Source organism: Myripristis murdjan, chromosome 21, assembly GCF_902150065.1.
Source record: "Myripristis murdjan chromosome 21, fMyrMur1.1, whole genome shotgun sequence".
NCBI lineage: Eukaryota > Metazoa > Chordata > Actinopteri > Holocentriformes > Holocentridae > Myripristis > Myripristis murdjan.
The window spans coordinates 5,008,077-5,024,021 of NC_044000.1; the positions used below are offsets into that span (position 1 = coordinate 5,008,077).

The 15,945-nt window shown below is 40.5% G+C and overlaps 1 protein-coding gene across 2 annotated transcripts; it reads left to right on the top strand.

Annotated features, from left to right (window-relative positions):
- Nucleotides 1-1,506: 1,506 nt before the first annotated feature.
- creb1b (cAMP responsive element binding protein 1b) lies at nucleotides 1,507-14,907 on the top strand. Of its 2 annotated transcripts, XM_030080888.1 has the most exons (8): nucleotides 1,507-1,619; nucleotides 5,804-5,916; nucleotides 7,179-7,325; nucleotides 7,849-7,949; nucleotides 8,881-9,032; nucleotides 9,455-9,640; nucleotides 10,409-10,562; nucleotides 11,231-14,907. In XM_030080888.1, exons 2-8 carry the CDS (start codon nucleotides 5,812-5,814, stop codon nucleotides 11,373-11,375), a joined length of 990 nt encoding a protein of 329 aa, XP_029936748.1. In that variant the 5' UTR covers nucleotides 1,507-1,619; nucleotides 5,804-5,811; the 3' UTR covers nucleotides 11,376-14,907. The 2 variants fall into 2 exon arrangements, with proteins under 2 accessions (XP_029936748.1, XP_029936749.1); XM_030080889.1 differs by lacking the exon at nucleotides 1,507-1,619 and having other exon boundaries at nucleotides 5,796-5,916.
- Nucleotides 14,908-15,945: the final 1,038 nt, after the last annotated feature.

Here is a 15,945-nt window from a genome sequence, read left to right on the forward strand (position 1 = left end):
CTACAACCTCAGCAATAAACAGAGAATTAAATTGACACATTCTCCACAATGTCAACAAAAAACAAACATTATAAACTTTGTTAAAAGGTTAGAATTTATGGTAGCACTGTTGCGTTGAACAGCATTAGACTGTACAGGTGGACCTGAGAAAGTGGCCACTGAGTGTATTTTAGCTCTCAGATTCAAGTGCTAAAACTTTCAAATAAATCAGACGGTTCAATCTGACATTTGGTGAAATTGTGCTCCTTCTTTGCCGTACTTTTCATTGAAGATTGGATGAGCATCAACAGCTATTGATATGCAAAGCAGGCTCATTAGGGGTGTGCCTTCATTTATGGCTAATTGTGGGAGTGGGCATCAGGCTCATGCATGTGCACACCGTTTCATGATGATTAAAGGACTATAACAGTGATTTTGAATGTGTGGCCTGTTCACTATAGTTTACCCACATTTTACGCTACAACAAACCATTTTGTGAATCATACAGGGGTACTAAAGATTTCACAACATAGGCTATAATCAAAATCCCTCAATTTAAAATTTTTAAAATATTGACAATGTGGGTTTGCAACCTTAATGTGTCATCTGAGAAACAAAATATAGGTTGAATGGTTGTGGAGATGCTGTGTATATTGTGAAACTGGGCCTTAAGACTCAGGACTCCATAGAAACTGAATGTATGTCCAACAGTCCTGGTATAAAGGCATTTATTGCCAAAGGAATTTCTTTTTCTTCCTCTTCTGCTTCTGTCATTATTATCCGTAGTGGTAGTATCATCATCATCATCATCATTACTGCTGTTATTATTATTATCATTAGCAGTAGTAGTAGTAGTAGTAGTAGTAGTAGTAGTAGTGGTAATAGTAGTAGTAGTGGTAATAGTAATAGTAGTAGTAGTAATAGTAGTGGTGGTGGAAATAGTAGTAGTGGTAGTAGTAGTAGTAGTGGAAATAGTAGTAGTAGTGGTAGTAGTAGTAGTGGTAATAGTAGTAGTAGTGGTAGTAGTAGTAGTAGTAGTGGTAATAGTAGTGGTAGTAGTAGTGGCAACAGTGGTAGTAGTATTATTAGCAGTAGTAGTAATGGAAATAATAGCAGTAGTAGTGTTTTTTAATACACACAAGATCATTACAATTCATTTAACAAATGATAATAGAGTTTTTGACAATCTTATTCATTAAAAAATACTTTCTCTTTTGATAGAGCTCTAGCTGACAGTACATTTCCTGAAAAATGGTATTAAGTTATTAATTGCATCGGGCGTATCAGGGTCTATATTTAAACATAAAGGGGCGTTAAGACCAGACTTACTGTTGTGATAAGCCAGTATGGCCTGAAGGGCTTTTTATGGTTTACAGACAATTTGCCATTTTGCCAAGCGCTTCAGAGAGGAGCGAGGAGGTCGTTGTGATTCGCTCGGCCTCGGGATTTCTCGTCCTCTTCCGTTCAGTGTTCGGCTTTTCCCGGCGGGTGTCGCCAGTTGCCTTCTCGTCCCTCTCCAATCTCCGTGTTGTTGTTCCCGGTGACGCGGCGGAGGTGTAGCCTGACGCGGGCTCTTACGTGTCGGCCAGAATAAAAGTGGAGCTCCGGAGGCCCGGGAGTGACGAAGGGAGTCTGTATCGGTAAGGAAGGAGCGGTATCCGGGGCAAAGAAAGACGGGACGTGGCTGTAAAAAGTGTCGGTCTGGTCGGGTTCGGCCCGAAGGAAACAAAGAGATCATGGCGCCGCGGTGTGTTTGTAGCAGGATGGAGGGAGGGGAGGCTGCGGCTGTTTGGGGAGAAACAGTCATGTCTGGTTCAACCTGGGCGCCAGACAGTAGATTTGCACACCAAAGACAGTGATAGGACTTTACTGTTTATTGCGCTCTGCTGTCAAATGATGCTGAAAGGTTGAGCGCTTATGCGCACAGGGCTTGTTTGCGCATTTCCCTTAGCGCACTGAATGCAATGGTATTTTCAGTCTTTTTTCTCTCTCTACAACTTGTTCGACCTCATATGTATCTCTCATTCCTACCCACACCTTGGTTTTGATAATAATCCCCGTCTCTTATAACCCTTATCGTTAATTGTGTTCCCTTGTAATACCTTCATGCTATGAATCGGGCATCGCAGGTCATCGCGTTGAAAATAGCGAGTCAAGAACCTGGGGCTGAATATAAGCATCCTAACCGTGTGCCAAGCCACATCAGGCGTTTACTGTTTTTTGGGATGTGCTGGGAGCCCAAATAGGCTGAGCGGAGTGTGCAGTGAGGGGGCGTTGCCTGGCCATGTGGCTCTGCTGTCATACAGAGAGCATCCCAGTGACTTTTGAAAAGCAGAGGGAGAAATGTGTAAAGCCAATCATACAGCGGATAGACGCTACGCACAGTGTGAGATCACTGGGCTCACTGAACATACCCATCTTAGCCGGATAATGTGCAGCGTGCGGCGTGCCAGCCACACCAGCTCGTCAGGGTGGGATATTTGCGTTGTGTCATGGTTGAGAACATGTAACAACTACTTAATTACAAGTATGAACACATATAAGAGAAACGGTGTCCTTTGACCTAACAAACCTCTAGTAGACTGGAGTAATTAGGTGCTTTGCTGTGGTGGAAGTGTGTCAGTGGGTGAAATCAGCTGGACGGACCCCTTTTACACACTTTTGGCTCATGATGATACAAAGGCCTACTTGAGAAACACTGAATTAGAAGATACATCTGAATATAAAGTTATGGCCTGTGTAAGCCTTCAGTTGATCTAGTGGGTCTGTGGAATCCGGATCATTTGAAACGTAACATAATTTCCTTTGGTTAGGAAAGAAAAACACAAGTAATGAGTCTGTGTCCTCCAGAACAGTCCTCTGCCTGTCTGTCTTTGCTCGTTCCCTCCAAGTATGACTCGACTTTTTCCAGTTGGGGCTTGCAGCTACCAGCCTATCAGTACCCTCCCCTCAGTTTCGTTTTTTTCTCTCCTGCCTGATGTTTTTCTCTCCTTTCTCCATTGCTCAACTCCTGCCTTCTCAAAGGTTTGGAAGAGAATGCGCCCGGGTGTAATGCGTGACTCTTTCCAATGAGATTTGTACACTTCTTATGAAGGTTTGTAGCTGTTGGCTGCGACCCAGCAACTGTATTACAATATGGAAACAACTGCTGGCTGGAGGTAGTCTCATCATCACTGGATTGATTGAGGAAAAACAGATGAGATGTATTTAAGCTGTAACTTCACCATGGTCTTGAAAGTATTTTTGAAATACTTGTATTTTTATATTTGTGTAAGCTTTCACACAGTTTCTGTGTGTGTTCTACACTTTCTATTTGCTTGGATGTATCTTGGCCAGTGATTTGCATAGAAGGACTGAACATTTTATCGTTATCATATTGTTATCTAAATATGAACATGCATGATATTAATATCTCAAAAGGCAACAGTATTGACAATATTTTATTTAGGGTTAGGGTTAGCCTAAGACAGTAACTGCTCTGTTCTGCTCAATAAAATACTTTAAGTCACTGCATCTACATCCAGTTGGTATTAATATGCTGTTTTTTGAAGAATGCTCAATTTTCAGTGTTGATGCACTTAAATTTGAACCCATAGACATATCATATATCATGTCGCTATCAAGATATTTGACATACATATAGAGATATGACATTTTGTCCATATTGTGCAGCCCTATTGCATACCACAGAGATCTCAAAACAGCTACTTTTATTTGGTTCTGTTTTATTCAGCCATGCTGCACTGTGAAAACCAAAACCAATGTCTCAACCAAATGCCTTTGTTATTTCAAAATGCAAAAAGGTGGCAATGTGGAGATTGGCTACTAAAAAACATCATACTTGTGTTATTCCTTTAATGGCCTTGAATATTGTGTTGAGGATGTATGTTTAATGAAGTGCATTACATTTGTCAGTAAACAGATTCATTAGCTCTGGATACTAGACAGACCTTTGGTTAGTATTGTCTTTTAATGTCAGAAGTTGACTAACTCAAAGAGCTAGAACTAGTTAAACTATTAAACGGGTAGACGGTGATTTTTTTTTTTTTCTGCAAGTTGGCTTCACTGCTGACAACAAAAATGAGGTTCCTTTTGTGCAGTGTGCCTTTATGCTTGCTGGAAGTATCTGCAGACATGCTCATGTCATTGTGTTCTGTTGGCAGTCCTCTTTATTATCACAAGTCCTCAATTATTCTTGCGAGGTTTGTCATGGAAAAGCTACCAAATCGCCTTGTAGTCCTTCCACTAAAGTGGGGTCTTGCTCTGCAGCCGCTCTGGGATGTTGATTGAACTCTCAGCGGAAAACCGCAAAGAGGGTGCCAGGATGCAGAGGTTTCTGCATCCTGGCACCCTCTGGGACACCTGGATAGTGGAGGCCCATGTTGGGTCAACACGCTCCAAGGCATTTTGGCATCTTGCCTTCCTCAGGGAGTCTGAGGAATTTATTTATTTATTTTTTTCAACTAAAGGTTGATTGCCTTGGTTTTTCTTTTGAGCATAGCACTTCGCAGACTTCTGTATAATTGCAGCCAGTCTGTTATCACTGAAGGACAGGGTTCCTTCAAATGTCTTAAAAAGCATTGAATTTATTCATCTAAAAATAAGGCCTTAAATGGTATTAAAACGTCTTAAATCAGTCTTCCAAAAGTCTCTAAAATGCAAAGACATGCGTGGGAGGTAGGATTTTAATTTACGGTGTTGCAATTTAAAATCCCCAAATAATTCGTAACATCTAGTCTTTAAATGATTTGCTGAATGTCTACGGCATTGGTAGAACCAACATCACTCATGTTTTGGTTTCAGCCAGAATGAGAGAGCAGCAGATGCACTGTTGCTAGCTCGCTGTCACTGTACCCTGGATGACATGGGGAGCTGCAGATTCAGTGAAAGATTGATTGATTAGATTTCTTGGCATGGCTGATACTGGTACCAGGCAGTGAATATGAGGCACGGTGTATTTTGTGCAAGATAAATACTTATATTTTTTTATTTTATTTTTTATTTGTGTAAGCTTTATGACCTGCTCCTGCACAATTGCGGTGTGTGTTCTACACCTTCTATTTGCTTGGATTTGCATAGTGGGACTGAACATTTTATTGTTATCATAATGTTATCTAAATATGAACATGCATGATATTAATATCTCAAAAGGCAACAGCATTGACGATATTAAATTTAGGGTTAGGGTTAGAGACAGTAACTGTCTGTTCTGCTCTGGTCAATAAAATACTTAAAAAATACTGCGTTTTCTACATCCAGTTGGTATTAATATGCTGTTTTTTGAAGAATGCTCAATTTTCACTGTTGCTACAAATTTTAAATAAGTGTGAACCCACAGACAATAAGTAATTGAATAGTCAGTTAAGTGTTTTAGCTTTTATGTTAATCCTAAAAACAAAACAAACAACAAAAAAGCAGCAAATGATACAAAGTAGACAGTAGACGAATAACATAGGCTAAAGGATTCACCATATTCCTGCACAGTCCTTCACATGCACATGCCTTTAAATAGCTTTACTAATGGAATCAAAAACAGCGTATTCAGAATAGGTTCACAGATGATGCATTTACCTAGTGTAAACAGTCAGTGCTTTGCCCGTGAGCCTCACACATTGCAGCGTTTGAGCATCATCACTCATCAGGAGACATTGTTGCTCCTGCTGGGAAAGTTCTCATGTCATTGAAGTGTCAGTTAGTTTCACGGCAGCTTCATTTGCCCATCAGAGTGCAGGTTCTCATGCAGTGGACCTGCAGTGATCCTGTGCATGCATTCGCAGCCAGATGGTTTCAACAGCGTCTCCCCAATCCTCCTCAATGTCCCCAGCTCAGCCAATGAGGATGGAGTCAGCCGCGGAGGCTCAGCAGGGCGCGGACACTGCTGTGACCGAGACCGAGAACCAGCAGATCACCCCGGCCCAGATCGCCACCCTGGCACAGGTAACTGCTCATATTGCCACTTTTACCGCTACTGATACTGCAGCAGAGGAGCAGGCAAATCAGTGTTCACTCACATGATCAAATGACTTTATTTTACCACCACTGCACTGATGCTGGTGACAGTAAGACATGAAAGATATGAATTCCTGGCAAGACTGTTCTCTCTTTCTCTGGCTGAAGGACAGTACAATGTGCTTACGAGCTATGCAGACAAACACACACACACACAGAGAATTACACTGGCAGCGTCACGCTCCATGTCACAACTTTATGACTCACTGAACGTGACAATAAGGTGTGGATGGACCAACAGAAGGAAGGGCAGATTGAGCTTGGCATGCTGGCTGTGTGTTACCAGAAATAGACATGGAAATAGTGCCCGCCACTACCCACCCCCTTCAAAACACACACACACACACACACACACACACAGGCGCACTCACTCACCTGCAGCAGTAGGCCACAGCCAAGATATCAAAGTGTAGTATGACAGGCATGATAAATATAGTCAGGCTGTGACTTTGCCACTTCATTCAGATCAGCTTGGCAGCTTGTTTGTATGTAACGGCTTGATATTATGTGCTATGTTCACTGAAATCATCTATTTCAAATATGAGATATGGTCTGAAAGTCCATGAATTTGCCCGGAAATCATCATCATTATCACAGCATTGTGACCCTTATTAATACTTGGAAACCTCAGCAAAAATATTTAAAAAATGCGAGGAGCAAACATGAATTGACACAAAGATTAACAGGAAATTAGTATAAGAAAAAATGAACAAATTAGTAAATAAATACATAAATAAATAAATATGTACATACATACATAAATGCAAAACAAAAATCTGAAAATTAGCAAAATTACCAGGGAATTAGAAACATCACCATAAACTTGCAAAAAAAAAAAAAAAAAAAAAAAAAAAATAGAATAAAACTACTTATATGAATATACATTACATATTATTCTGAATTATTATGAATATACAATTGAATTTAATTTACAAGAAAAGTACTATAAAATACCACAAAAAATGAAAGCTGGTTTTCAAACAGTTCCACTACACAACAGCAGTAAAAGGTGACAGGTAGAAAACTGGCAGAAAACGCTGACAGTGTACAGTTTGTACTTTCATACAAATACAGTAGAAATACAGTTATCATGTTATTTCTCACAGAATAATTCCACATGAAGGTTCCTGTAAGAGCGTTTAAGGTTGTGTCTCCTCAAACAGTAACATGACATCACTTCTGCCTTTCAGGTATCCATGGCAACAGGTCACGCCTCAGCAACGGGTCCCACGGTTACGCTGGTTCAGCTTCCCAATGGACAGACAGTTCAGGTTCATGGAGTCATCCAGGCTGCACAGCCTTCTGTCATCCAGTCACCACAGGTCCAGGCTGTACAGGTGAAATACTCTCACACACACACAGTTACGCACATGCATGCACATACATACTCAGTTAGGTTATATGTGGCACATATTGGCCTTTTATTAAATACGCAGCATCATTATTGTGGAATTGATCAGTACTACATTGATTGCTTATTAACCTTTAAAGGGACATTTACCTATTTTATATGATATTATTTCCCTTCCCCCTCTATCTGTTCTGTAGGACAGTAGTGGTGCTATCTTCCTCTCATTGTTACTGGGTGCTGGATACTGGCTGGATGCTCCAAATGCTAACTGTTAGCCTCTTGCCATTGAGCTGGACTTCCCCCCAGCTAACATTCTGAAAAATACATAACATCTAGAGGGGAAGTGAAATAATATCCCCTTTAACCTGAATAAGTTCCAAAGTGAACATTTTTATCATAATCCATACAAGTAGGCAGTATTATGAAATGAAACTTGACAGTTCATATGATGCAGTTGTGAATAGATTTTGTGTGTGTGTGTGTGTGTGTGTGTGTTCTCTGTTTTGCAGATCTCCACTATAGCAGAAAGTGAGGACTCCCAGGAGTCAGTAGACAGTGTGACTGACTCTCAGAAGCGCAGGGAGATCCTGTCACGACGTCCGTCATACAGGTATGTGTGTGTTTATGTGTGGTATTTGGTCATGTGACTTTGTGTGAGATGTAGTTCCATGTGGCTGTGCAGATGTTCGACATGTGACTGACATGGAGAGCAAAGCTACATTACCCCTGAGAGATTCTCAGCCTGTTAAATACAAAAGTCATTACATCTGTCTGAGTGCAGCCATTTAGGTGTTTCCAAAGACAATAGTAAGGTTTACATCCATCTATTTTTATGCACATTTAAAATTTGCATAGAAGAAAACCTGAATGGAAAACACTGGAATTTGACAAAAAAAAAAGTTTTTATGCTTGGCTGAGGTCTATTAGTTGGTGTCAACAAAGAGAAAATGGAGAAATAGAGAAATAAAGAGCGCGTGCTTCTGTTCTGTTGAATGTCAACAAACATGGTGGTGGATGGGAGTACACATCCAACAACAAAACATTTAATCAAAACCACGTAGAACTAAGTGAGGGCTGTTATTACCAGTCTTCCCAGAGCAGTGAGGTCAGGTTTCTGAAGAGATGCTCACTTTACTTTCGTTTGTGTGTCCTACACAGCGTAGTACAATTCACTGGACTTATCACATTCACAAACTGAACGTTTGGCCTGATGGGAAGGTCATGGGGTCACCAAAAAGAATCAAGTTCTTCCTCTAGGCTTTTGTGAATGTTAATGAATGCTAATTTGAAAAGACTCTTATAAAAGGTATTTGAGTTCATGTGTTCACAGCCAAGAGTTCTTTCAGAATAGGCCGTCTGGCTACAGCAGGTGCTGTTTTGTGGTGTTATGAAGCGCCTGCAAGACATGAAGATGATAGAAAAAGGTGGTCATGATGCTCGGGCTAATTCAGGTTGATGAATATGTGAATGTGACATCAGCCCTGTCAATGCATTTTAAGAAAAAAAACCTTGCTGTTGGTGTTTGCCTGTGACACCAACAGGAAAATCCTCAACGACCTTTCATCGGATGCACCGGCCGTCCCTCGTATCGAGGAGGAAAAGGCTGAGGAGGACTCTTCTGCTGCTGCTGCACCTGCGATCACCACGGTTACCGTGCCCACACCCATCTACCAGACCAGCAGCGGCCAATACAGTAGGTCATCTACTAGCAGAATCAAGAATCGATCTCATGATGTGAGTCTGTGTGCAGTTGGTGTGTTAAATTGCAGTTGGCCTATTTCAGACAGCAGTCACATTTGATTTACATCGCATTAGAGTGGGAAACCTCGATGGCAGTCAAGCAGATGGAAGCAAGAGATCAATTGGTCAAAAAAATTTTATATACACAAGAAAGTATTTTTGGGTATCACTGAGCAATGAGTTGAACTGGAGGGCAGATTAACTCCAGTGCATTAGGCTAACACAGTTACACCTAGCTGCTCACATTAATGTGAAGGATCAACATTGTGGATGCTCTTTCAATCCAGTTGCTGTAGTTGGATCTTTCCAGCTCTGTCAGCAGGAATGAAGAATAATTCTATATTTGTTCCCCCCCTACCCCAAAACCACACACAGTCGCAATTACCCAGGGTGGGGCCATCCAGCTGGCTAATAATGGCACAGACGGAGTCCAAGGCCTCCAGACTCTGACCATGACCAACGCAGCAGCGGCAGCCCAGCCCGGCACCACCATCCTCCAGTACGCCCAGACCAGTGATGGCCAGCAGATACTGGTTCCCAGTAACCAGGTCGTTGTCCAAGGTGAGAGGAAAAAGTGATAATGGGGATGATTTCAGGTCTTTTGCATCACTGAGTTGGATTGAAACCAAAATTTTGGGCTACTTTGTTCTGCATATATTTATTCTACACATAGCACATTGCATCATATCTGTCTGTCAGTATTAAATTATGACTCTATTCAAGGCTTTATTTATATCGCGCCTTTCATGCAAACATGCAGCCCAGAGTGATTCACAAGAACAAAGACAAAAAATAAATTAAAAATTACAACAAGAAACCAATAAAATGTTAAAAACATATAAATAACAGACAACAATTGAATAAAAAATAAAGTAAAATAAACACAAGGATAAAAACTATTAAATATGAAATCCAATGATTAAACTGAAAAACTAAGGCTGTAACATTACTCCAAAATAAAAGCCAAATGGAAAAGGTAGGTCTTAAGTTTCCTTTTAAAAATAGCAAGTGAGCTTGCCATTCTGATATCCAGGGGCAGCGTGGTCCATGAGCTGTATCATTTAGCCATATCATTTACTGCAAATTAAAGGAAAAGTACAAACAGTTTAATTTCACTGAAATTTAACAGGAGAGTGAATGACTGTCACTATTATGTGTGCCTGTTTGATGGTTACTGACATAAAAACTTTTCCAAACTTGTGCACTAAAACATTTTTATCTATACCATGATCATTCCTGCTGTCGGCAGATGTTAGTTCTCAAAGTATGACTGATTTTGTCAAGAGCTCGGACCTAAATGTCTGCTTTTTTATGATCCACCCTGCCCAGCTGCTTCTGGTGATGTCCAGGCCTACCAGATCCGAGCAGCCCCGGCCAGCACCATCGCTCCAGGAGTGGTCATGGCCTCCTCGCCTGCCCTTCCCACTCAGGGGGGCACCGAGGAGGTCACCCGCAAGAGGGAGGTCCGCCTCATGAAGAACAGGTATATACAGAGGAGGACCCTGTGTCTACGTGTGCATTGCCGTTAACTGGGGCTCTGTTGTCGTGTCAGAAATCTCCTAGGAACCACAGATGCCACCTTGGATGTTAATGGGAAATTTGCTGTGCAGATAATGCATAGTGTACTGCAGCCAGCCTAGAAAAGACATATCTGATAAAGCTGGTGATGGTTTGGTTGTAGATCCATTCAGGAAAGTTGCAAGTAAAATCGGTTACATTTTGTAATTTTTTTTCATATTGGCATAAGGCATAATACTCACTTGTTTGTCAATACAAGCTTTTTTATTTTTTATTGATTTAGTTAGTTATTTTTTACCTAATATATCAACTGATGCACCCACAAACTCCCATGCAGTGGGTAGTTTGTATCCTGGTGCAAATTTTGATTTTTGCCAGGCTGGTTACCTGCAACTACTGGGCTAAGTAACATTAGCTACTGTGCGATTCAGAGTTGTTTATAACAAGAATGTCATGGTTAGCTAGCCCACAACCCAAAATCAGTGAGGGTGATTAGATCAGTGGGTGGGTGATTGTGGTTAGTGGGCAGCTTGCCGACTAATTCCTGTGGTAGGGACAACGCTGTACAATCTCAGACATATCTGCACACGAAACGGCGATAACAAATAAAAATGCGTCCTCTTCCCTCAACAGAGAGGCGGCCCGTGAATGTCGCAGGAAGAAGAAGGAATACGTGAAGTGTCTGGAGAACCGAGTGGCCGTCCTGGAGAACCAGAACAAAACGCTGATCGAGGAACTCAAAGCCCTTAAGGACCTCTACTGCCACAAGTCCGAGTAGCTCCCCTCCTCCACACAGAGCTCGCCCAAGTAGCATTACAATTCTTCTCAAAGACTTTGACTGTTGGATTCTGAGTGCCTGGCCCTGCAGTTGGACAGGACTAACTAACTCTCTTTGAGAATGCTACCCTATCACAATTCCGCTTATACTACCTGCCGACCTGTAAGCTATGTTGGTGCAGTGAATCTCCAAATACCAAGCAGGCGCATTTTCTACAATATCAGTACATGGGAAATGCCATTGTGTAGTTTCCAGGGTTGATAACAGACATTGGAAAAACTGAAAATTAGCAGACTGAGACACTATCCACAATGCTGTGCAACACTAAATGCACCCAGCAGGCATCCGTACTCATTATGGCTACCTGATTTGGATGCCTGCCCGATCAGGATTGTGTATGCACAGGCTAGGGTATAACATGATGGAGGGTAAATTTACCAGCTGATGGAAAACAACCATAATGTGAAGCTAGACACCTTAAACCTCTGTGTTTAGCATGGCTTGAATGTAATATATTGAAATTGTTCGTTATTTGGGGGGTGTCTTTGGTTAGAGTTAGAGCCTATGTTGTATACCACAGAGTGCAGTATGGGTAGCATTGTGTAAGGACTATGTATGCACTGAATAGAATTATGACTCCGACACAGCATCGTTTTACCAGGCAAGCTCAATCAGCCACAGTTAAAGGCTTTGGATGAATTGTGAACTGTTACTTGACCCACATCTGGTATCCCATCCTTACGCAAAACCAACTTATCCGATACGTGGCCACTTGTAAATGGGACTCTTCCAACCATTGGCTTTTTGGGCATGGACAAGTCTTTTTTTCTAAGTGTTTTTAAAGATGCTACAAACTGCCTACCGCGAACGAGGTGGAATTCTGTACCGTCGGGAGACAGCGGATCGCCACGGCCAAGGTTCGTTTCAACCGGACTGTCTTTTGAAAAAGGACATCAACGTTTTTCAAGTCACTCGTGTACTTTTTTCCTGCTCCTCCACCGCAAGAAGTTGTCAGTGCTGCCGGGAAGGACTACTAGCTGGCTATGGCACGGTTTATACACTCTTAAAACATTCATAAATTTCATAAAGTTAGGGTTCCCCAGCCTTACCAGTATGCGATATGACCGATGGCAAGTTCTCAAATAGAAAGAGATCTGCTTCAGACCCTCGTGACTAAAGTGACCAGCATCGTTGTTTTGATTTTGCTGCGGTAAATCGTTTTAATTTGATAATCTTATCAAGGAAATTAACCGTTTTGCTATGCCATTTTGTCCTCAAGTAGATTATTATAGATTATTGTTGTCTGTCTTAGTATATGGGTTTCTGGTGAATGGCGGTAAAATACGGATTACAGACACTTCTCAAAGTCAGTTTACAGATTTTTTTTTTTTTTTAATATGTAGCAGATCTGCTTTTGATTCTTGCCATTGGCTACGAATACATGTGCTCGACACAAATAATTCATGAGGACGTGTCGCGTTGAGAGATGGCTTTGTGGGACTGTTTGTGGTTTGTGAGAAGATACATGTATTGCTTAGTCTCCTCATTTAGATTTCTTTTTTTTTGTATGACCACCCATAGGCTCTACAGCATGTGTAGATCGTATTTCTGTTTATTTGATATGAAAATGTTCTTATGGCTTATATGAAACCAACTTTGCATATTTGTAACATATATGTCGGTGTATAATAGAGGTCACTGTACAAGTGTATTCATTTAATCTACCAGGCCTAATACAATCATGGCAGCTACGTGTATGGGAAAGAGGCCTTTGTTGAAAGTGTTCTATTTTGGAGTGCTGTACTAGCCTTATGCTGTGTTTAGGATTGACGGTGTATATTTGTAGAGAAAAGTGAGTCTGTTGAGAGCAGTTACAGTCCACAAGATATATCAGTTCAATTAACAGCCCTTGGTTTCATTTAGTTGGAAACGACCAAGAAGTAAATTGCCACCGCTGCAGCCGCCAGTCTGGAGTTACACAACCCTTGGTGGTTTTAAATTCGGCTGTAAATTGTTACATTCTTAACTATCAATGCATTTTTTCACATCGTAGGCTTAAAGTGAAATGGATCGCCCACTAAAACTTTTTTTTTTTTTTTTTTGGGTATCTTTCAGTTCACCAAGCAAAAGCACAAAACCCATTATTCAACTGGAGTCATGTTTTTTTGTACATTATTATATTGTACTGTATCTATTGTACTGCAAAACTACATTAATCCTTTTTTTATTTCTTATTGACAGTGTTTCTGTGGGTAAGCCACTCATGTTAGTGTAAATATTAAGTCATCAAGTTGGTCTTGGTTCATTTCAACTGCAGACAAGCCTCTGCAAACCATAAAATAGTTTTTTGTTTGTTTGTTTGTTTGTTTGTTTGTTTACAGGTAATGAAAGGTTCCCCACAGTGGGAGAAACTCTTATTCCAGCTTTGCCTCCCCAGAATGTTTCTCCCCGGAAGCAACACAGACTCATGTTTGGGTTTCTTTTGTATTATTTTTAACTCATTGTTACACATTAGCTTGTTTTATTTTTCTATTTTACAAAATGTTGATAATGTACAGTATACATGAGTATTTGTAATGTATGTATGGGTCAAAGCGGTTGGGAGCAGTGGATGAAATGACTACAGAATCAGTTAGCAGCTCATGCTTGGAGTAATACAGAAATGCTTAGAGGTCGATGTTGGCCCACAACACATGAACATGTACTGTAGCTGTGCTCAGCCTGGCTGAGTAGCACACATCTTCATCTCCTTTGGTCTGCCTCTTGCCTTTCATATCATGGTTTTGACAAATCATTTGCGTGGCTGAATCCAAGCATGACAAATTGCAGAGGTAATCTTTTTGCGGTGCCTTTTCAGGGCAGATTATGTATTCATGTCTGGAAACACAATTTGACTCAGCACACCTTGAGCCTCAGTGACTGTGGAAAAACCAGTTAATGCAGAACAGAAGAAATCTGCAAGAGAGGTTTGATGAGGGGCTTTGAACAACATGTGTGCAATGTGTTTTCACATAACAAGAAATTAATTTTCAGACTGTGGTTTGAACCACTTCCTGTAACCCACAGCTACAGTGCTGGTGCTGGAAAGAAATAGTAATAGCCTACTCATGTTGATTTGATATATTGAGCTCAAGTATGTGATGTGATTAAACAAGATCCTTTACCAACAGTGGTTTCATTTCTGTGCCAGAACTGTTTATACCCAGGCTTCATTTGTGCATGACACAGATTGGTATACATGTGTGTAACTACATGTAGAATTTCTAGAACAGTGTCAATAACCTTTTTCTAACTTTTGCGTGATCCGTTTATATATTGCCACTTTTACAAGTTATCAATTGAAAATGCCATTTATTGTATAGTATGTAATAGAGACAAGGTCACCTAATGGTGTGTTGTATACTCTTTGTTTCAACATCATTACCTTATAAAAGTCTACCAGCCTATTATTTGGAAGTGCTCTGTAACTGTTACATTGCATCACCCTTTTGTAAACACTTGCTATTATCACAATAAATTGCTCTCAAACTTTTTCATTTGTTATGTTGTTGATTAACAGCCATTTCGGCAAGCCAATCACAAAAAAATGACATTTTTAACTTTAAATAAAAATGTAATAAATGTTGCAGGTATGTTGTTACCCTGCGAAAGGTTTTTCACTACATTTAAGCTGATATGCATGGCCAGTATTTATATAATTATTTAGATATGGATAGAAGCTACTGCTGGTTGGTATTTTTATGCCAAAATTCAGTGACTTTGACCATCTTTGTGCCACTTTATCTTCTCATCAGTTGAGTGTAAAACTGAGAAATTGCAGTTGCTTTTTTACTTATTGAACCTTCCACCAACCAATTTAACCCTCTGAAGCATGTGGGCACAAATGTAAAAAGCATTTTAGAGGACCAAATCTGTGATTTTGAATGCTTGGCCTTCTACAATTTCCTCACGTTTTTACATAGCAACAAATTATTTTGCAAATGATGCGTGGGTACTAAATACACTATATGGACAAAAGTATTGGACCACCTTCACATTCCACCTGCTGGAGCTCTTCTAAATCCATAGGCATTAATATGGAGTTGATCCTCCTTTGCAGCTGGAATAGCTTCCACTCTTCTGGGAAGGCTTTCTACAAGATTTTGGAGTGTGACTGGGAATTTTTGCCCGTTCATCCAGAAGAGCATTTGTGAGGTCAGACACTGATGTTGGACATGAGGGCCCGGCTAGCTAGCAATAAGTAGTACATCCCAAATGTGTGTTTTGTGGTAAATGTTTAGTATCCATTATATACTCTATTTTGTATGTTTCCCCATATTTTGATAGGCCTATATATTTAAATCTTCATAGATGTTTTCTTCCCTCCTTTTGGCATGTTGGTTGTACTGTTGTAATTTTGCACAACCTCATGTTTTGTTCAAACCTCTAGTGGACTGACGGTTTGGATCAATGGTGGAAAGAGACGGGGATGGAAGAAATTAAAAAGGGGCTCTTATTAAAGAACCAGGGCCTAAAACTATTTATGAAAACATGATTACTCTTTTTTTTTTTTCTCTTCGATGGAAAATGT

What these genes read in the sequence shown, in the direction of transcription:
- creb1b (XM_030080888.1), top strand. Translation starts at nt 5,812, where the DNA reads ATGAGGATGGAGTCAGCCGCGGAGGCTCAGCAGGGCGCGGACACTGCT. An exon ending in AGATCGCCACCCTGGCACAG is followed by an intron (nt 5,917 to 7,178) that starts GTAACTGCTCAT and finishes TCTGCCTTTCAG; the next exon opens with GTATCCATGGCAACAGGTCA. An exon ending in TAACCAGGTCGTTGTCCAAG is followed by an intron (nt 9,641 to 10,408) that starts GTGAGAGGAAAA and finishes CACCCTGCCCAG; the next exon opens with CTGCTTCTGGTGATGTCCAG.